The 21,342-nt window shown below is 42.6% G+C and overlaps 1 protein-coding gene across 1 annotated transcript in view; it reads left to right on the top strand.

Annotated features, from left to right (window-relative positions):
- Positions 1-20,621, top strand: part of GRB2 (growth factor receptor bound protein 2) — a 45,552-nt gene extending 24,931 nt beyond the window's left edge. The window contains exons 2-5 of the mRNA XM_042032519.1: positions 9,818-9,915; positions 14,270-14,392; positions 16,704-16,872; positions 18,275-20,621. Coding sequence (XP_041888453.1) covers positions 9,818-9,915; positions 14,270-14,392; positions 16,704-16,872; positions 18,275-18,460 — 576 coding nt within the window. The 3' untranslated portion in view covers positions 18,461-20,621. The remainder of the gene's footprint in view (positions 1-9,817; positions 9,916-14,269; positions 14,393-16,703; positions 16,873-18,274) is intronic.
- The last annotated feature ends 721 nt before the right edge of the window (positions 20,622-21,342 follow it).

The following is a 21,342-nucleotide window of genomic DNA, read 5'->3' as shown; positions in this document are numbered from 1 at the left end:
CACTCAGTGCATGTAAGGCTGTGGCTGGGGAGCACTGTAGTTTGATGTCCACAAGGCTGCTGCAAAACTGCCCTCTGGTCACATAACCTAAATTTCTGATCAAAGATTAAGTCCAGGTTGTCCCACTAATAGTCATTGTTCCTCCCACTGAGCTTTTCCAGTACTGGAGTCGAGGTGCCTTATGTGGTGTGATACTTTTGCAGGATGCTGAGTATTCCTAATTAGTTTGTCTCCCATAACACATCCTGTTGGACTTCAACCTGCTGTTACTTCTGTACATCACAGCACCTCTGTTGTGTATAAGCATTAGATGCTTGTGATGGAGAATGTCCTAGTGAAGCAGTTGCTGGATGTCACTCCACAAATAACTGTTCCTGTCTGATCAAAAGTGATAGGTCAGTTGTTGAGTTTGTGTGCTAGGAAAAGCAGTAATTAAGAGTGAAAGTACTGACATGGAGTGTTGGGTTTGGTGGTTTCTTGGGCAGCAAAGTGTAGCAGAGGTAATGGTACACACCCTCTATTTGGAACAGAAAGGACAACTGTCCTAATTTCAGCATTTTTTACCTTTCATTCTTGACAGAGGAATTTTTTGGAATTTTCTGTCTGTAGAGGTTTGGGGTAGCAAGCATGAGATGATCAAGGGCTGGTTGTTACTGGTGCACCATCCTGTGCTTCATACAAACCATCCTTTGTCCTCTAGTGAATGTTTTGGTCCCTGACTGTGGTGTGTTCAAAGGCACCATGTGGGACCGTCAGCCAAGAGCTCTGCCTTCTGGTCCTGCCTCTGCTGTACAATCAGAGGAATTGTCCCTGTCTCTGGGACAGGTGTATGTGCTTCCTCCTGAGATGGTGAGAAATTCATTCTCCAGCGGTGCATTTTAGTGAGAGATAGCAGGACAAAGTAGGACACATGCAAATATAGAAGTAGGAACTGCTGGGTATTCAAGTAAAATTGTTACGCAAAGCAGGTTACGAATGGATTTTGTAAGCAGTGAATGTCTGACCTATGGGCTGTCAGGCATGTGTATTTCCCTGGGGTATTTCCAATTTTACTGTGGTGACCAGCTTCATTTGTATTGTAAAGCTCTAAAAGGACAAGCACATGCTACGATTGCTTGTTCTTCATTACCTTTTTAGTTCTTGTTTGAGACACACTATCAAGTCCGGGCTTACAACAGAGCCAGCACAATGAGAGAAGTGCAGAAAGTGAGAAATGTATAATTTTGATATGCTTGCAAACTGCCACAAGCCCACTGCTGATATTTCTGCCGTTTCTCTGTTGAGCTCAAAAGCAGTTCTGAAACACTCTCATTGGAATGTTTGATAGATCTTTTTTATTATTTTCTGTTAGTGACTTTCAACCATCATCCCTCAGAGCTTGTGCCAAGAGCTCTTACAAAAGCCTCACAATTTCATTAAATGCCTGAAAGGTTGTAGTTTGGTTGTACTTGGGTAAATAGTCTAGAGCACATGATAACAGATGTTTTATGCTTGGTGTCCATGTTGCTAAACTTGAAGTTGCAGCTCGAAACAGCCCTTGTAAGATGGCCTGGAATTTATAGTGATGCCTTTTCCTGGTCTTAAAATCAAGAATCAAACACGGTTAGAAGGGAAAAAGGGATTTTATCTCTGTATTTATTTTAAGGATCCTTAGGTGCACCAAACCCAGGTGGAATGTGCCAAAATGCACACCGCAGTGCACACCCCTAATAGATCGGGTATATCATTATAGGTCTTACTAATTAGCAGATCTATCAAAGATTCCCCAGTGAGAGGCTCGAGTGAGCCCCCCTCCCCAAGGAACCTTCCCCCTGGATGTTCTATCTTAGTTTACAGAATGTGTTCTGGAGAGGACCTTGGTGTCTGGAGATTTCTGATCCCTAACTACGAGGCTCCTGAGATGTTTAGTCTCCTGGCTTGACAAACAAGTCTAAGAATGTAGGCTAAAAAACATTAAGAATACAAAAGGTATAAAAAGGTATCTAAAAGGGATATTAAAAAAAAAGGCAAAAAATCATCATGGCATCAATAGCACTAGTGTTAGCAGCAGATTACAGGAATAGAAACCAGGAGACCTCACTCTGACCAGTAGGTAAAAAGACTTCTTTCAAAATTTTTCTTCTCAAAATTGAGGGTTTATTTGGTGCTTAAGGCAATGTGTGCTCTGTTCTTTATGTAGACTTGTGCATATATATATATGCATTTGGGTTATTCTGGGGTCTGGTTTTGAATTTTGAACCTTTCCCAGATAGAGCAGGTTTGTACTCAGAATTCAAGGCTGTTTTCTTTCCTCATTAAAAAAGAGGGAGGGTGGCATAGAGCTCTCTAGGCTTCCGCACGTGACCTGTTCTTCAGTTCGTGCTTCACCAATGGTGTTTTTTCTGGGACCCTGTTTAATCCTAAATTAAGCAGTGCTAAATAAAACCTCCGTGAATAGCTCATTTGCAAGCAAATGCCCATCCCTAGTAGTACCTGAGTGAAGTAATTCACACTGCACAACAGAAAGCCGACCAAATGCTGTGCTCTTCAGGGCTTCCAAATTTGGTCTGGATTGGGTTTGAGATTAAGGAAGGATGTTTTGTCTTCTGTTTCCGTGATAACATCCTGAGCACTACAGCTCGTTATAAAAGGCGGCTGATCCTGGTTTTTAGTCACTGTAAACTAACCCTTGGTCTGTTGGGGAAAAACAACACTCCCCTTCCTCTTTTTAAGAAACTGCTCTTGTGAATCCCTGAGCATTCTGCTCTCCACATGTTCAAGCCAAGCTGTGGGGCTCAGGCTGTGTTAACAAGCTTTTTACTGCTTTGCACTCCATTTTGATCAGGCACTGGAATGAGACTGTGCATTCCTTGCAGCATCAAATGCTGAAGTAGTCCTTACATTATGAAGTTTGTCAGAATTAGTGTTCATTTAAGTACCATTAAAGTTGCTGAACATAAAATGAATCTCACTTCTGAGAGTCCCTGCTGTTTTGGAAACACTTGGGGGTCTTTGAGATGTGGGAAGCCTAATTAGAATGTGAGCTGTAGCTACTTCAAGTTCTGTAAAACTATTTTTGTTTGAATTGTAAAATCACGAATACTGATTTTTTGCTGCAGGCTGCCATGCTTTCTGTTCGGGAGATTTTCCATCAACCTTTTTGAAAATAGGCTATTTGTAGTATCTACAGCTTAACCTTTATACAGATGATAATAGTGGGAGGACTAATTTGAAGGGAATTCTGTAGTCACTGGGGCTGAGGTCTCTCTATCCACCACAAGAATAGAAGCAGAACTGGCACATTTGCTATCATTTTACCTCCATGTGTTTGTGCTAGTGGAAACTTCCTACACAGAAGAAATGCAAGACCTGTGGCAAAGTTTCTTGAACTTTATTGGCTCCATCCAGCATCTCCATTAGACATTTTGGAGCTCTCTGCAGTATGCTTTAAAATACTGGGGTTTTTCCTCCCATCTTTGTGCCACATGAACCAGAAAAGGTGAGCCATAGGGAAAGAGAATTGTTGTCTAGATTGTTCATTTTTTACTTCTCTTTTTCCTGTTATCTTAAATAAATAACTTCACAGCTGAAGAGGGGACATGGTAGTACCAGACTGGCAAGGCCTGAGAGGCGGGGTGAGTTAGTCTGTACTGAGTTCTGCCCTGGTGGCTAGACTTGATTGTGCCTCAGCTAACATAAAGTTGTTTCAAGTATTCTTGTGTTACCTACAAAAAAACATAAAAGGTGGCTTTGTAAAAGTTTGAATGCCAATTCCTTGCTCCAGTCCTCTCTTTGGACTTTTCTTTGTTACAACAGATTTTACTGTGCTGCCAGCCAGTGCAACTGTGGATTTCTTGACCACTTTAGCCAATGCTCCTATGGATTTGAGATTTTCCTAGTGAAATACTGCATGGAATTGTAGTGACTACTTGTCTTTATCTCATGCAGTTAAAAATAACATCATTTCCTGTAATCTTACCCAGCTACTTCTCCCCATCAACCCTTTCAGAAGTTTAGGGTAATCCTGAATTTATGTATAAATGTTTATATTGCACAAACCTCCCATGGTGAGTAGTTTTGTGCAGCAGATATGGAGGGCAATATTATTCAGGGTTTGGAAAGAGAAGTTTAGGTCCTAGAGTGGCCTTGTCCTGTGACTTTATTGTTGGCTTGTTGTCTCTCAGCTTTGTCATGTATTTTACTTTGGAGGAATTTCCAGGTTCCTTCAAGATGAATGGAAATAACTTGGACATAATTTCTTCTCAAAGAAACTAAAGACAGCAGTTGGTAACCCAGACATCAGCCTTCTGCTTTGAAAAGCTTCAAAATTTCCTCTTCTGGACTCCTGCTTCCAGCTGCTTGGCTGTTGTGGTAAAGGCTGTGGGTGTGCAAAGTCCGTGTGTGTTGAAGCAGCAGTGTCACTTCAGATAAGGCTTTTGACAAAAGCACCACTGAGGAATGGGGAAAAAAGAACCCTGGACTTTGTTGTGGTGGGGAGACTTTCTAAAATTACTTTCTTTTAAGTTTATATTTTGTGCTCCTCTTGTGCCTTTAAAAAGCTGTGGGTGGAAGAAGTGTTTCTATAGTGATAATGGGAATTGGGGCGCGTGAGAAGGAAAACCTGTATCCATAACACATTACTGCATTACAGTGCAATCTACATCCATTATTTAGGTATTATATTATAATACTTGGTAGTTGAGTGCAATTTAAGAAACAGTCTTTTCTCTGGCTGTTTTTGGTAATATTTGCTCAGTGGTTGTTAAGCATTTCCACAGCTTTTTATATCTACCTAGAGAACAAGTATGCACAGTCTTCTTAAAGCATGTCCAAATGTGGTACTTCAGGCTTTGTTCTGAAAAATGTGGATATTTTGCATTTCCTATGTGTTATCATGATAAATTGAATTTAAGGAAAAGGCTGAAATATTTTAGCAGTTACGTGTTCTTGAGTCACCCAAATTGTCCAATGTACCTTTTTGCATTGAAAGTTTGCAGTTAAAGTTAACTGTACTGTGTGTGATGAGTAAATCAAGAAAAGACAAGAAAATTTGATTTGGCCTGATCTGAGTCACAATGGCATTTTGATGTGCACATTTCCCCAGGTTTCCTTAAGATGCCATTCCTGCCCCACAGCCACCTTGGTGACATGCAGCCAGAGGGAGGAGGATAAGACAGGAGGTACAGGTGACCAGGCTGTATCTTGGGTTGTCTTTGCAAAACCCTGAAGAGATGAATTTGAATATCCTGTGGTGCCATTTACAGTAAATTTGCAGAGAACAAAAATGCTTTATGTTGGGCTGTGGTGAACTTGCTTTGTTGAATCCAGACATAGTTTCCCTTGAAGCAGTTTCTACTTGCTGGTTTATAGCTAGTTTGTAACCCTCAGAGCAGAAAAGGAGCTATTTTTCTCTGAAATGTAAAGCTGTGTTAAAGCACCTCTGCTGTGGGTGAGCCCCCTTCTCCCAAAGGCCATTCCATCCTGGGACAAGTAATTTCCAGGCTTAGAAATTTAGTTGCAGAATTGCTGCCTTTGAAACATTTGCTCACTTAGTAAATTTTAATTCCTGCTCTAGTTTGGGTGTCGTGGGTGCTTTCCTTGGATTCTTCAGACTATGGGAATGTTTTTAATCAACTGCATTGTCAATGTGACTTTGTGGAGGAGAAAAACCACATTGGCAATAACAGGTGCTACTGCAGCAGTTGTGTTATACTTTCTGTTTCAGTTAGCACAGCAAGAATCCCAAAACCTTGGAGTTCAGGGAAAAGAGGAGCTTCAGTCCAAACTCAGAGCCCTCTCTGAATATGTTTTTTGAGGTTTGTCTCTCCAAAACTGAAGCATGTTGACTAATTTGGCTAAACTCACAGCACGTAACATTTGAGGCATTATGTTTAGTTTCATGTTTGCAAATGGGTGTCAGCTTGAGAGCTGAGCCAGATCTGCTTGTTATGTTCCAGTTTGGTGCCCGTGTGTTCCTGAGGGTGATTTGGTTTTGAGAGGTTTGAGACTGGTGTACAGTTCCCAAGGGTGTGCTTGGAAATACTCGCTAGGTATGGAGTTGAACATGGCTGGGGATGGTTGCTGTGTGTGAACTGTTCTAGCTAAAACTTGGGAGCTGCCTTGCTGTGCAACTCTTCCGAGGTTCCTCTTCTCCATTTCCATGGGAACAGATGGGGTTTTGTTGATAAGAGCTGTTATCAAACTGAGAAACTGCTGGATGCAGTTGAGCCACTCTTACTGTAAACCGGGGCTGACTGTGGGCTGAGGATATCACATGGCAGCATGGCTTCAAATGGAGGGGATAAAAATATACTTCCTTGTTCCTCCTCTCAGACAAAGGTGCCCCAGTGTGAATGGAAGAGTCACTCTGGCACAGACCTGATTAGATCTATGGCAGCCATGGGATTGGATGCAGAGGAACGCTTTAGGTTTTGACCTATCCAAAGAGCAGCAGTTTTGAACAGTTGAGCTAAAAAAGTGTTTCAGATTTTTTGCAGACCTTGAAGGCTGTTCAGTTTGGAGCAGTGAATCTTTAAAGTTTCATTTTGTTACTTAATTTATTTGTGTTTTCATTTTGGACTTGGCAAATTATTCAAAGCAAAATCCAGTGATGCATGCTGTAGTTAGATTAAATTTTGTAGCTTTGGTAAGTCCGGGGAAATCTTACTGTGGTTCAGTTAAGAATCATTCTTTTTCTTAGAGGCATAGCACTGTGTTTTAATATCCAGATGATAAATTTTAATATGATTTATTATCTGGAAATCATGTGGAGATATAGAATAGATGGATTTACTGGATGCTTTTCATGAAACGTTTTGCAGTAAAATGGTTTAATTACTTAAAGTTAGTTCTTTCATTTCAGTGGATTCATGATTTAAAATAAGAGAGCAGTGTCAGATGTAAACATCAAAGGCAGATACACCAATGCACAAAATTCCTATGTGTGTTCCTGACTTACTTTTTAGTTAGATTTCACTAAAGGATGTTAGTGACCTATTTTTTTTTGAAAGCTGAAATTTTACAGGACTATTCTGCAGTTTTCATTATAATAGCTTCATAACTTCATAGGAGTTACCAGAATTCCAGCCTTGTGCATGTGATTGCAAAGTTGTCCTGAATTTAAGGCACTTCAGTACAAGTCAGTTTGCTTGGTGCTAAGCATTGGGAGCAGCACCAGGGGTGTCTGACACTGTCAGAAAAAATGATTCTGTAGATCTGTGTTGTGGAGATGACTCCTGCTGAAATAATACAGGAACATGGAGCTTTGGAAAGAAAACAGTGTGTTCTGTTCTCTCTGAAGAGCCAGAAAGGGGAACCCAGGGGTGTTTACTGGGTGAGTGTGTGTGTATGAGCTCTCTGGTCCATAACACAGGGCATGGATCCTTGGCTGCCTGCCAGGGTGTGAATAGAGCTGTGACAGCTCGTTAAAATGATCCTAGAAAGGACAACGGGCTGCGAAGATAACGTCAGCCTGGGTGTGAGGCAGGAAAAGGTCCTGGGAGCAAACAAAGCCGCTGAGAGGGGAGGTGTGAAGGGCTCATCACTACAGCAGAAGTCCCCTGAAGAGGTTGGACGTGCAGGTGTGTAGGCAGTTACCTTACCCTGCCTTTAATCAGCGATTTTTCACTCTGGTCACAAAACTTAATGCATCCTTCACTACTGCTCCCTCGCCGGCATTTGGCTTCAGGCCAGGCATTAATGAGTACCCCAAGCCCAATGTGATTTGACTCCTCCAAATCTATTAGCATATCTTCAGAGCAAGATAAAACTCATTAAAATAATTTACATTTGGGCATTAGAATTTCTGATAATTTTTTAATACCTACTGCCAAACCCACAAAACTGTGGCAGTGTCCTTCAGATGAAACTACAATTTACCCATACTTTCTGGAAAAAGAACAGACTGCCAGATCCCTTAACTGCTCGCTGATGGTGATGAAACAAGTCTGTAGCACATGAGCTTACCAAAGCTCATTGGGGGGGTACCTCTGATAAAGGTATGCACACCATTGTGTAAGATTTGGTTTATTAGAAATGGTATTAAAATGTGTTGTGTTTGAGTTGTGTTATATTGTGCAGGACTCTAGTGAAGGCAGCTTGAGTTGCAGAACAGCCCCAAATTACTGGTTCTTGGAAGCTGTGTGCTGAAATCTTTATATGACTGAGTTATATATCTGGGTTTCAGCTTGTGCCCTCCCTGGTCTCTGTGCAGTTCACTTTTTTACACGCCTGTTTTTGATCTCTGTCATTGCTGTTCAGTATCCCAGAGCTCCTGCTGGTGTCTCTCCCTGTATTTCATGCTGAGGAGGCATCAGTCCCTGCCCAGATCGCTGTCTCGAAGCTCAAAGGCAGTCCAGCAGACATCAGCTGATCCAGGGCAGCTCTCCCTGTGTGAGCTCTTACCTCAGAGCCTCTAACAGAGCCACGCTTGAACTTCTCCTGACCTGTGCTCAGATTATCCCAGCTAAATGACTGAACTCTGCTGTGCATGCTGGAACAGTGCTTGTAAATAAATGCATGGAAACCCAAAGTAGTAACTTCACAAAAGACAGCTTGAATTTTTCATCCATATGAAAGTACTTGGGATCTTCTAAGTGTTAAAGCCTCTTCAGCTGAAAATATCCTGAAATGGGCCATAAAGATGGATATCTTTGCTCACCTAAAGTTCTGTAGATGTGGCCCTGCAGCTGTGCTAGTTCCCCAGTGGAAGTGCTGGCACCCGGGGAATGTACACCCCATCAGCCTCTTCCCTTGGGAGTTAAGGAACATCCAAGTAACTATTGCCCACTGTAATTGACTGAGGAGGTTCACATTTTACGCTCTCTTTCCTTTACCACGTTTCTTTTCAGTAGGTTTTGTGGTTTTTCTCTGTCATACAGTCAGCAGTGAGACAGATTTAGGGTGTTGGTGTGTCACATATTTTTGAAAGGCAGCAAGCACTGATCTTTACAGTTTAATTTTCTGAAGCACTCCCATCAGCTGTAAGAATAAGACATGCACTTGCAAATTCTTGTCTGCTTTTACTTTCTGGGTTTTTTTTTTTTAATTTCCTCTCACCACCCTTGAAATAAAGAAACATAATGGCATAGCTAAAGAGTTTTAGTTTGAAGGTTTGGTGGATATCTTCACCATAACTCTGTGTGTGTAGTATGCGATCTCTGGATCTGCATTCATGTTTCTTTCTCTTTGCATTTCCTCATCTTCCTGCATTCAGGCAGTGCTAGTCATGTGATACTTTTGTGACTTGAGGCTTTAAGTTTTTATTTTTTTGACTCAGATCTAGCTTTTTGTTGTATCCTCCTGAGAAGAAATGAAAGAGCTCCAGGAAAAGTGTAGTTGTGGTGTTTAATCTTAAAGGAAAGGGGGCAGGTTCTCTGGGGTGCTTACTTCCAACACAAAATAAAATCATCTTGAGGAGAGGTAGTTTCAAACACTAGCATGGTTTTAGTTACAGAACATAATACAATATTGGAGGGACTGCTTTCAGTGTACCAGGCTTGCCTATTGCACTGTACCAGTTGGCAGAAATTCAATGAAAAATAAAGCATCAAAGTTTTTTTTTTGTAATTAGGCTTTGAAGTATCAATTTGTGCTTTTTAAAACTACTTTTTCATGTGGCTCCTCTCTTGTGACTCCTGATCTTTCATTCATGTTTAAAATTACAGCAAGAAAAATATCCCCTTAAAAAATAAAAAGAAGGAACTTTGTTCATCTACATTTGCTGTTTGAATGTGTTTATTAAAACGGCTCAACACAAATGGGAAGAATTACCTCCATCAGTTTTGCTTGTATCTTGAATGTATCTCAAGCTTAATTTTTGTGTGCTTCCTTCCTTCAGGTTTTGAATGAAGAATGCGATCAGAATTGGTACAAGGCAGAACTCAATGGAAAAGATGGCTTCATTCCCAAGAACTACATAGAAATGAAACCCCATCCGTAAGTAGAGCTTTTGGGATAGGCTCCCTTGATCTTACTCTGGGCATCCTCACAAGCAGAAGGATGGTTTTCTGCTAAAATTTTACCAGATCTACTCAAATGTAAGGACAGATAAAGGACGGCTGGTAAGTTGTGTGTCTCTGGCTGTAGTGTTTGCTTTAACTCCTTTCACAGTAGCTGCATGGCAGGGTGTTTTGGGAGGCTTTTCTGGTGCTTACTCTGGTGTTTTTTACGGTCAGATGGGGCAACCTTGGGGTTAGCAGCCATAAACCAGCAGAAAACCCTTTAGGAGAGAGTTGTCACTACCACTGCCCCAGGAAAAGTGTCTGTGTTCTTGTGACAATTCTCAATTTTACTTACTGAGCAGCTAAGAGTAAAAATCATGGCATTCACAGCTCAGCAAAAGGTGAAGGGTATTTGGAGCTGAACTTGTAGTATGTCTGTCACATCCTGAGTACAGAATCACAGAATTGTTAAGGTTGGACAGGACCTGTAAGAGTCATCTGGTCCAACACCTTCCTCACAAAACAGGCTGACCTCAAAGTGCTGTTACACAAGTATTGGTGCCTTGATCTGCTGCTCCAGAAACTGCTTTGAACCTTTCCCCCTAGGTGTAATAAACCCAGCATATGAAAACTGTAGCATTTCATGACTGGGTATTTTCTTTGTCAGTTCATGTGTTTCTGCTGTCTTCTGCTAAACTTTGGTTCTGCCAAACTTTGAGATCCTGCAATATCTGAACAAGAACAGCAAGCTCTGGGTAACAGATTCAAAGGAAGGTTTAGGAGGGAGCAGCAAAACCTGTAATCAGGGTTTTTACAAGGAGCTGTAGCATTTCATTTGCTCACAAAAACTGATGATTTATGTAAGTGTTGACTGTCATTATATAATGAAGATATAGCAGTTAAATGCAATCAAGAATTATTTTTTTAAGGGCTCTTTTGAAATAGCAGAAGGAAGCTTCTGAGGGACTGGGCCCCAAGAAGGGAGAAGAGGTGTCATGCTTCTAGTGCAGCCAAGTGGGAAGTGAAGCAAGGACCCACAAGAAAATTCTGAAATTGTTTAAAGCCTTGTTTTCTGTAGTAACATGTCTGGTTTGGCCTGATTTTGCCAGTCCACTGGGGATCACATTGCAATTTCTCTCACATTGATTTGATACTTGTACCTTCTCATGACAATTTTCCAGGCATTTGAGTTATCCTGCAGTGATGTCTCCTATGATAATCAGTTTATTCTGTGATCCTCCATTGTGTTTTGTTTTAGAGGAATAGAGCTGTCAGTTTTTCACTTTTTTTTATATCAAAAGGGAATGAACAATATTCGAGCCTGCAAGTGGGCGAATTTGATCGTGGTTTTTAAAGCATAGTTAATTTGATCTTATCTGAAGATGTTTAAACTGCTGATGGCATCTGGATGGAGGCAGTGCCATGTGTCAGCAATGCTGGGAGTCTTAACTACTGCATTAACAACCCTGGGAAATTATGCAGAAGTTTTTATAGCATAATGTTGGCTTAGCTGTAGTGCAGAGCTCTCTAGTCATACAGGTCATACAAAAAGCAAACTGTAGGCAGCTGAGCAGAGAATGAGCTGAGAATGTTCTTTTCTCAGACTAGTATCAAATAATTTTCAAGAAATTTTGGAAAGAAAGCCACTGAAAATGACTTTAAATCCTGTCCTAGGATCCAAGACTTAAATTATCCAACTACACAGCTAGTATTAAATGCAGTGTTCCTCCTTACTTGTATTTTGCAAATCTTACAGATCACTTTGTAACTACCAGCAAATGAAACTGAAAGGAAAATGTGGCACCTCTCAGTGACCAGACTCACCTGGGGATTAATCTGAAGGGTTAATCTGAATTGCCACCTCAATTAACAAAGCAGAGAGTGAGCAGAACTAGGCAGGACAGAGAAGAGCTGCAGGAAGTTCTGGGCAGGGAGGTTCCTGTGAAGGCACAGCACACCTTGCTCTTGAAGGGGGCAGGGGAAGACTTTGCTGTTTATGAAACACATCATGGATCTGATCCAGGCTATCTCAGGTCTTTGTGTTTGTTATCAGCTTGTCCTGAGGGATATTGCTGAAGTCTCACTTTGCAGTATTGTAATTTCTATGGAGGAACTCGGCCAAGTGAAATGATTGTGCGAAGTGAAGCCGAAGGAATTGCCGAAGTGCCGACTGAGGGGAGGCTGGAAGCGATGAGAACCTGTGCTGTACAATCAGTGCAGCTCCCTCTGGCTGTGCAGCATCAGCAGGAATGCCTGCATTTGGTTCTGCAGTGCTGACAGGATGAGTTTCACCTGCATTACGGAGCTTGTTGGAGTCAAGCCTTATCAGGCTTAGCCCTTCAGAAGAAAAGTTGTGGGAATGTCGTGGTCACTTTGCCTAATTCTCCACTAATTATTTTGATGTACTGTGATGTTTGTTAATTTTTTTCAAACAAAGATACGTGCACAACACTTCTGCTGCTTTACAACTGTGTTCTTAAGTAGACAGTAGTCCTGCAAAATAACTTCATTTGTTTAATCTCTGGGGTTTTATTTTAGTTTTCTAATTCAGGTTCTTCTGCTCTGGCTAATGTGGTAGTGAAGCCATAAAACTCCAAGAAAGCTCAAGAATTGTGAAAGATTTTTAGTCTTTCTATTTCAAGTGCCTTAGAAGCAGCTGGCAGAAAACTTAAGTAGTTTGGCAATGTCACTTTGGAAGTGTTACTTCTTTTAAAAGAATAGTACACTTCTACTTTGTAGTGATTCAGTAAAATTTGGGGGGAAGACAGGTATACTGTTGAGGCTTCAGGAAGGATTCTATTAAGTTCTTTCAGGCTTTTCTTCTTACTTTACAGAGGAAGGTGAGGCTGTTTTTTAAGATGAGACTTTGTCACATGTGAGTAATTGAGAATTATTTGAGAACTAAACAGGATTAAGACACTTCGTAAACAAATATGGCGAGATATCTAAAATCGTAATATAAAGCTTGCTTTAAAGCAGCATTTGGCAGAGAGAAAATTCAAGGCTTCTTTGTCTATCTGACAATAGTGCCAAAAGCCCAAGAAATTAAATACTACCTTTGAATTCTGAAGTAGTTTCACTGCATGATTTCTCTTGGTTGATTTTTAAGGGCAGTGAGGGGCAGGTGGGTCTCCCATGGTGGTCTCCCACCACCTCAACTCAGGTACCAAGAAGCAGCACAGGTGCTAAGCCACCCAGAATGTACAAAATGCCGTGAAGTTCTTGATCACTGATAGGATGGTTGAGGGAGGAAGCTTTCCCTTTTCATTCCAGGTGATAAAAAGTACACAATGAGAGTTTCAAGCAAGTAAAGCATGTTTGGCGATCAAGTAATTAGTCCTTCTCCAGCTCTAGAGGTAGTTTCCCCTTAGATCTGGTGACTTTGTGACGTCAGGAGAGCTCCAACTTCTGTGAAGAATGACTGTTTCAGGAAGGATTCTGCAACTCCTGCCTTGTTGCTGCAGCAAAACCTTCACTGCAGACAATGGGCTGTGTGAGTGGAGCTCTTGTTATGAAATGCTTTCCTCTAACAGAGGTCAGTCATCTGCGTGGGTGTGGGTGTGATAAGTGCTGCTGTCCTGTGTGATCTGTTCCTCAGAGCTGAAAGCTCCGCTTTTTAGTTGTGAAGATGCTTCTGCTTTTCTCATGCCTTGTGACCTACCACTCATCCCTTCTTTGCCTTTAATCTTGGATTAGTCTGGAAATGCAAATGTAAATGGGGGCAAGGATCCCATGACCAGGCTGTTGGTCAGTGCTGACGATCTGGTGGCCTGGGGTAGGTTCAGCCTCGGTGTCATGGTCAGCCAGTGACTGGTGAGAATTTTGCATGTGGTTTCCATGAGGCAGCTACTTCATGTGACTCCTTCTGTGAAAGCTGCTGGATTGTCCTGCCTGTGGGAGAAAGCAAGAAAAGAGGCTCCTGAAACAAGTGGCATCAGCATCTTTGCTGGAACGGAATCCATGCCTAGCTCAGCACTCCTCTGCAGTGGAGCAGAGAGACCTTGCAGGAATTTGGTCTGTGTGTAACTGCAGTCCTGGCACCTGCCTCAGCTTTCTGACAGATGATACCTGTCTCGGACCATAGGACTCAGAGATTGGACTCTGGGCTGCTGGAGCTAACAGCTGCTGGATGAAGATACTGATTCTTTATACTGAAGTAGATGTGTCTTACCAACCTGATCTGAAAGAGACTAGAAATTGATTTGGATACAAAATGCACTTTTGACTTGTGCGGGATGGGGCAGTGCATAGACAGGATCTTGTTTCCAGAGCCATGATATTTCTGGCTCTTTCATGAAGGGATTAAAATTCTTAACTTCTCCTATTGTTTTCTTTTCCTCCCTTCACAGGTGGTTTTTTGGAAAGATTCCCCGAGCGAAGGCTGAAGAGATGTTGGGCAAACAGAGACATGATGGTGCCTTCCTCATCAGGGAGAGTGAGAGTGCTCCCGGGGACTTCTCCCTCTCAGTCAAGTAAGTCATGCCCAAGAGCAATTGCGTGCTAATCAGGCATCTGCTGCTCCTTTGGGCTGGGGAGTAAAGGGCAGGTGATTGTCAATGCTGAGGAGCAGGAATAATCTCACAGATGCCTTACGGCATTCTTGTTCTTCTAGTGACGTTTATTCCCTCTCTATAGAGCAAATCTGTTTGCTCTGGTTTGCAGTGAGCCCACAGGACTGACCTGGTGGCACGTGGCTCACACAGGCCCAGATACTGTCTGGTGGCTTCTTTGTAGATCCCATTCCTCCCTCTTACAGTCACAAAGCACCCAGTGTGGACAACCTCCCATCCTCCTTCCTTCCTCCTCTGCAGTGCAAGTTATTACTTTATCTTCCCTCTCTGTAGTACATTATGTAGTACAAGTATGTTTTTCTCTGCTTGGCACATGCTTTGGTCATATTCCCATTGACCAGCACTGGGACATGGAGCTGAAACCAGAGGTCCATTGGAACCCTCACAAGTGCATTCCACATGGGTTAGGAAGAAATCCTTCTCTGTGAGGGTAGTGAGGCCATGGCACAAGTTGCCCAAAGAAGCTGTGGCTGTCCCATCCCTGGAAATGTTAAATGCTAGGTTGGACAGGGCTTGGAGCAGCCTGGTCTAGTGGAAGGTGTCCCTGCCCATGGGAGGAGGGTTGGAATGAGGTGATCCTTAGGTGATTCCCAACACAAGCAGTTCTGTGATTCTCTGAAGTCAGTCAAATAGAGGTATTAGAAACTTGAAAAGGTATGTGAAGTAATTTAATGTATGATCAGGGTGGGAGGGAATCTGTCCTCAGCAGCTGGCTTTGGCATTTTCTTTAAAAATTATTTTCTGTAGTCTTCCCCTTTCCTTCCATAAATAAACAAGATTTTCTTTAGAATCTTTACAACTTTTTTATTACTCATGTGCAATTCCAGCTGGCTCTGTTTTCTGTGGCTGTCAGTGATCTGTCTCAACAGGATTCATTTCTTTTTTTCTGGTCATCTTTGGTCTGTAACCAAATTTTCGTCCTTCTGTACAGCAGCATTGAGTCATGCCAGCAAACTGGATTAAAGCCACTGATTTTAGAGATGTTTATATTTCTGTCTTGGATAGAGTCATCTGGGCTGGAATATCAGAAATGAATGGAAGCTTCAATTGCAGAAAGTGCATTCCTTCAAGAAACAGAAAGTTACAGTGGCATAGCTGGGCCTGCCTGTTCAGCCTGGTGTTGCCATCTGGTGGTAATGTCTCAGCTGGATGGTTTTTACTGTGTGTATAATTTAGGAAAGTCCTTTTCCTAAACAGTGGCCTGTAGGATTTGAAATAGTGAGAAGCTCCCGGGTTGAGGAAGGCAGAGCAGAGGCAGCACCCAGGAGTCGTTTCAAAGCAGTGTCTGCTTTCCCCACTGATGTATAGGAGCCGTGTATGCCAAGGGGGAACAGTTGTCTTCTGTTTTCAGTGTTTTAGGCTGAAGTAAAAATACCAATGTGCCATTCATCTGGAAAATCCCAGTGGACCTCTCCAGAGTTCCTCTTTATTCAGAGTAAAACCGTTGGAAATGTAGCTTCAACTGAATGCCACCGTTTGTCGGAAAAAATTGTTAACACAGAATTGAAGTTGCTGGTTTATGTGTGCAGCAGCATCTTTGAACATTCTGGGGCTTGAGGGGGTTTTTTTTGTTAAATTTTATTTTGGGGTTTCTTTTTTTAAGGACCAGAGAGGTTCTTTTGTTTCGTAAGAGAGCCCTTTGCACAAGTCCATGCTGGTTGCCAGAAGAGCCAATCCTACGTTCCCCATGGCAGTGTTTTCCCAGGAATTTGCCTATAATGGGACTGGTGCTTATGCATTGCATTGTTGCACGTACCCAGTGGTGCTGTGGGAGGGAGGGACTGGGACTGTGAGAAGCAGAGAACCATGGCAAGAGTAGCACAGACTGAAAGTGGCTCGAGTCAGTTGTGGAACTGTTGGGTGTCAAGAGCTAAACCAAAGTGCTTGTGCTTGAGTGGCAACCTGTGTTTGGGGATGTAAAGTGGAAGGCACCGTGGTGCAGCTGTGTTACTGTGACCTTGCAAAGGCCATGGCATTTGTCCTTAGGATTCTCTGCACCATCTTCAGCAACACAGGTGACAGCATATGTAACATACATTGAGAAGTACGTGTGATGCCAGCTGTGGGATTACATTTATGGTATCAATGTCACTGACAGTTTTCACTGTGCCCTGAAGGACCTGTTTGTTCTAAACTCTGTGCTGATGACCCCAAAAGGAGTTCTCTGTGGCTAACAATGTGCTCTTCTGTGTTCTTCATTCTTTCCACACAGGTTTGGAAATGATGTGCAGCACTTCAAGGTGCTTAGAGATGGGGCTGGCAAGTATTTCCTTTGGGTGGTGAAGTTCAATTCTTTGAACGAGCTGGTAGATTATCACAGATCCACATCTGTCTCCAGGAACCAGCAAATATTTCTCCGGGACATTGAGCAGGTGCCACAGGTAAGAGAAGTGTCCCTGCAGAGTGCCCTGTTCAGGCTATTGCAGCCACAGTCTGAAGTGGGATTGCATTTCAGAGTGAATGGATAGGGATGGAAAGAAGCTGACTGACATTTTTTTACCTTTGTAAGTGTATCTTTAGATCCTGCAGTCAAAATTATACTGGTAAATAAGCTGCATTCTTGTGCAAAGCCTGTCCGCGCTCCTGGTCTCCCTTGAGTTGAGGCAAAATTATTGTTGCTGCTTGAACATTTGGCTTGTTGTAATGTTTGTGGATTCTGTTGCAGGAAGGTAATCTGATTGCTGTGAATTAAAAATGGATTATATGCCCTGTTATAGGGCACAGTCCGAAAGGATAGGAAAGTGCTGAGTTAATGGTTGGACTTGGTGATCTTAGAGGTCTTTTCAACCTAAACAATTCTGTGATGCTGTTCTGATTTATACCTGATCATAGCCAGAAGTGCAGCCCTCAGTGAGGCTTTGATACTGGCCTTTCCTGAAGAGGTGGTTACAGCATATGGAGTATTTCTGGTTTGGATCTAGCCAGTGTGAAGAGACTCCAAAAACTGTTGTGAAGTGCCAGCAGAGTAGCTTTTGTATATCCAACTCTTTATTTTGTTCCATTTCCCAGGTCATTCAGAGTGTTGTATTTCATGTAACTGCATGTTTTGTTAGTTCTGGATAAATCCTTTTGCTTCCTCATACAGCATTCTGTTTCTAGCCTGAAGACAAGGGGTGTGGAATTGGTGCTGCTGCAGGTGCCACAGGCGACTTTGTCACAGTTTGTCTGAACTCAGCACCTGGCTCTGCACTGCCAGGTTGGGGATAAACAGAGTGAGAAAACAGCTGGCTGAAAAGGACAACCATGAAGAGACCTTCCTGGCCTCACAGTTTTAAGACTGCAAATGTATTTTAAATGAACTGTTAGCTTTTCCTTTAGAGTGGAAGACTTGCTGACCAGGCAAAATGTTCTGTGACAGAAGAGTTAAGAAAAATGTGTAAAATACCAACATCCAGTTTTTAGGGGGAACTTTGTGTGGATCGATAATATTTGTGCTGTCAGTTGGTGAAAACAGGACAAGTAAGCAGCAAGACTGTTGTATTGCAGTAGAATACAGATTTACAGTAGGCCACAGAATGAAAAATACTAGAAAAACGTCAGAATCATCTGCTCTATTTCAGCTCTTTCACAGAAGCTTGACTTTTTTCTGAGGTGTTCTATAGCCTGTGCTTTGCTGTTTTAGCACCTTGTTGCAGCTGTTGGCAGCTGGCTTGTAGGGAAAGGGAACAGCCCAAATGTTTATTGTTAAACTGTGGTGTAAGAGCAGCTCCTGCCTGCGGGAGCAGGTGCCTGGAGTGCCGTGGGTGATTCTCACTGTGTGTATGTTTCTCTTTCCCCTTTCAGCAACCAACATACGTTCAGGCTCTGTTTGATTTTGATCCCCAAGAGGAAGGAGAGCTGGGCTTCCATCGTGGAGACTTTATCCAAGTCCTTGACAATTCTGACCCCAACTGGTGGAAGGGAGCGTGCCGTGGACAGACGGGCATGTTCCCACGCAACTACGTGACCCCAGTGAACCGGAACATCTAGAGATAAATATTAGAGATTATTTAAGGAAACCAGAGAAACAGTAAATACACATACAGAGCCTAACTGCAGCCAGTGACCTAAAAATCACACGGCGGTAAAACCAGAGTCACCTTTCACCGTGAGGTGATCCTCCTTCCCTCAGTACGGAACTTCAGGGGCGGGGGGGAAGAGTTCAACTTACACACCAAAACTTATCTTAAAGAAAAAAAAAAAAAGGAAATAAAAAAAGGAGAGAGAGAGAGAAAAAAATGAAAATAACAAATTTCCTCAGCTGCTCCTGGGTTATCCCCCTTTATTCACTCTTGTTGCAAATGAGTGTTTTAAGGTCACTTAAGGTCTCACCACCACAACTCTTCTTGTTTCCCCCTCCTCCTCTGTCCATCAGTGCATGAAGTTTTAATGCCATATAAAGTCCTAGCCATGCAGTTAAAGGAAAAGGGAGAAACTCTGCTGGTATTTTCTCTCTCTGCAAACGGTCTTCATTTGACATGAAGGGACATGAGAGAAGAACCAAATCTACAGTCCTGCCTTTAAAAAAGAACAAAAATCATCAGTCTCTGCTTTTGCCTTCAACATTCAGCATTTCTCGCCTGGGAAAGATGAGGTGTTAATCTAATTTTTATTGTCTCTTCTCCTTTGGCACTTTCTTCTGAAGCTCAGCAGCTTCCAAACAGAGGAAGGGAGAAGAGCTGTGTGGCTTTTTGTTCTGTTTTTTTCTTTTAAGTCACAGAGCTGCTTTGAGAAACTCCAACATACAACTGAAGTCTATTAATGCTGTGCTGACAGCTTTTTTGTTTTTTCTTAAAGGTGTACGGTTGAGCACATTCTGTAATTTTTTCCATAGTGCCTTTCCCTTATTTTCTTTTTTATTATTTTTTAAGTTAAAAGGACAGTCCAGAGCTTTTCAGAGGGGTTTTTTTTTCTGCCTATGTGTAAATAAATACTTTGGGGGAAGGGGGCAAAGGAGGGTGGTTTTATCAATGGACACTTGAGAAAAATCTACAAACAGAGATGGAGCTTTAATCTTCAGATTTGTCTTATTGTTCAACTTCCCTTATTCCAAGGAAGATAAAATCAAGGCATTCAAGTGGCAACTTAGGCTGCTCAGAGGTGGAGAGCTGCAACCAGGAGCCTCAGAAGAAGTAACAGAAAGGGGAAAGTTATGGTCAGGGAAAATGAGGAAGAATATTTTGGGGAGGGAGGGTTAAGGGGGGAATTTGAGAAATAATAGGCCTGAGATGTCCTACAAAATGTACATTCCTTTGGTGGAAAACTTCATAATGCAGAGAAACCTCAAGAAATAGTGCTTGAAAAAAACTTTACGCTCTTAGTGAATGTTTCTACGTGATGCATGTGATCAGCCTGTCTCCTCGGCCTGGATAGGCAGTATTTGCAGTCGTTGCTCTTGAGAAGTGGAGTTGGCATCCCCGTTCTTCAGTCTCTCCTCCTTCCTCAGGTCAGTGTTCCTGTTGAAGTAGCTCCCCGCCCACTCCTGTTCACAGCAGGCTGTGTGTGACTGTTCTCCCCACCCTGCACCCCCGGGGCGTTTCTGGTGGCCCTTTGCTCCTCGCCAGAGCAGTGTGACATTAAATTGGACAGAAGGAAAGCAATCAGCCCACAGCGCTCTCTGTGCCAATCTTCAGTTGCGTTTTTTCCCTCGGTGGCCGTTTGGCTGGATCCCTTCACCCCACCAACGCATCCCAACCTGCAGCGGAGATCTCCTCCCGCCCTGCCTCAGCACGGGCAATCTTTTGTTGGAGGGTGCCTTTTTTTGTACTAAGTGTTACAAAAGTTTTACTCATGAGATGGACTCTGCCTTACACTTTAATTTTCCAGCAAATGAAAGAGAGAGCTACCCTGTAGAGTATTACTTTCTCCCCCTCTCCTTGCTAGCTGTCACTCACTTTCTTCCCACTTTGTAAAGTGATTGGAAAAGGAATCTATGGCATTCTACACCTGGACCATTTGATTGTTTCCTTATTTTGGAATTGGTGTATATCATGCAGCCTTGCAGACATATGTCTTGTGTGTGTATATATATTAAAAAAAAATTCCGTGTTTAAATAAAAAAAAAGGCCTATGTACTTAATCCTTTAACTCTGCAGCAGCATTTGGTAGATAGTAATTAACTGTGAATAATAAATATACATTGAATTCTTCACTTGAGCATCTGTCTGTTATTTTCAGTTAACTGACCGAGGTATGACTGAGCTTGTAGTTCAGACACTTCTGGAGCCTTTTGCTAAAAGGGAGAGGTGGATGTTGGGCTGATGTAAGCACAGCAGCCAGGCTCAGGCTGTTGTGGCTTTGGCTCTGCTCTATCAGGGCCCTGCAGATTGTTTTCACTTCTGTTACCGAAGGAAGAATGGCTCTGTTGTGCTAACAAGGTGTGTGGGCAGCTCTCTGCAGCTTTTCCCCAGCCTTTGTAAGTGGTCAGAAAGTGCCTGTGGGCGTGAATGTTACAGCCAATTTTAACATACAATGGGAGAAGGCCCACATGGGAGTTTTGAGTGGTTTTTTAACAGTTGCTCTTAGTTATTATGCTTAAATACTGATGATGTCATGGTGGAAATGCCTGGATATTCCTATGATTAGTTCTTTCTCCTTTTTTGTGCCAGAAGTCACTGGAAAATTCACGGTGTGGCTTGAAGCGCTCGACTTTTTTTGGAATGCTGTAGCAGAATATGTTGCTCGAAGTGGTGAATTACTGTACCTTGGGTTGCTTAGACTCTTGCTTCCCCTGTGCCGTAGGGACAAGAGAAGGTTTGTTTGTCTGTGGTGGTGGTGAGAGCAGTGCTGAGGGCTGTGTGTGCCATGTGCTGACCTTCCCCTCTCACAGCCCTGGCTTGTGGGACCAGAGAAGGGCAACAGAGCTGGGGAAG

This window comes from Corvus kubaryi, unplaced genomic scaffold (assembly GCF_017639235.1).
Source record: "Corvus kubaryi isolate FWS band 111438036 unplaced genomic scaffold, C.kubaryi_AGA036_p1.0 37353, whole genome shotgun sequence".
NCBI classification, from domain to species: domain Eukaryota; kingdom Metazoa; phylum Chordata; class Aves; order Passeriformes; family Corvidae; genus Corvus; species Corvus kubaryi.
The sequence above is the reverse complement of the archived record's forward strand: the minus strand, read 5'-3'. Positions and strand labels throughout refer to the sequence as shown.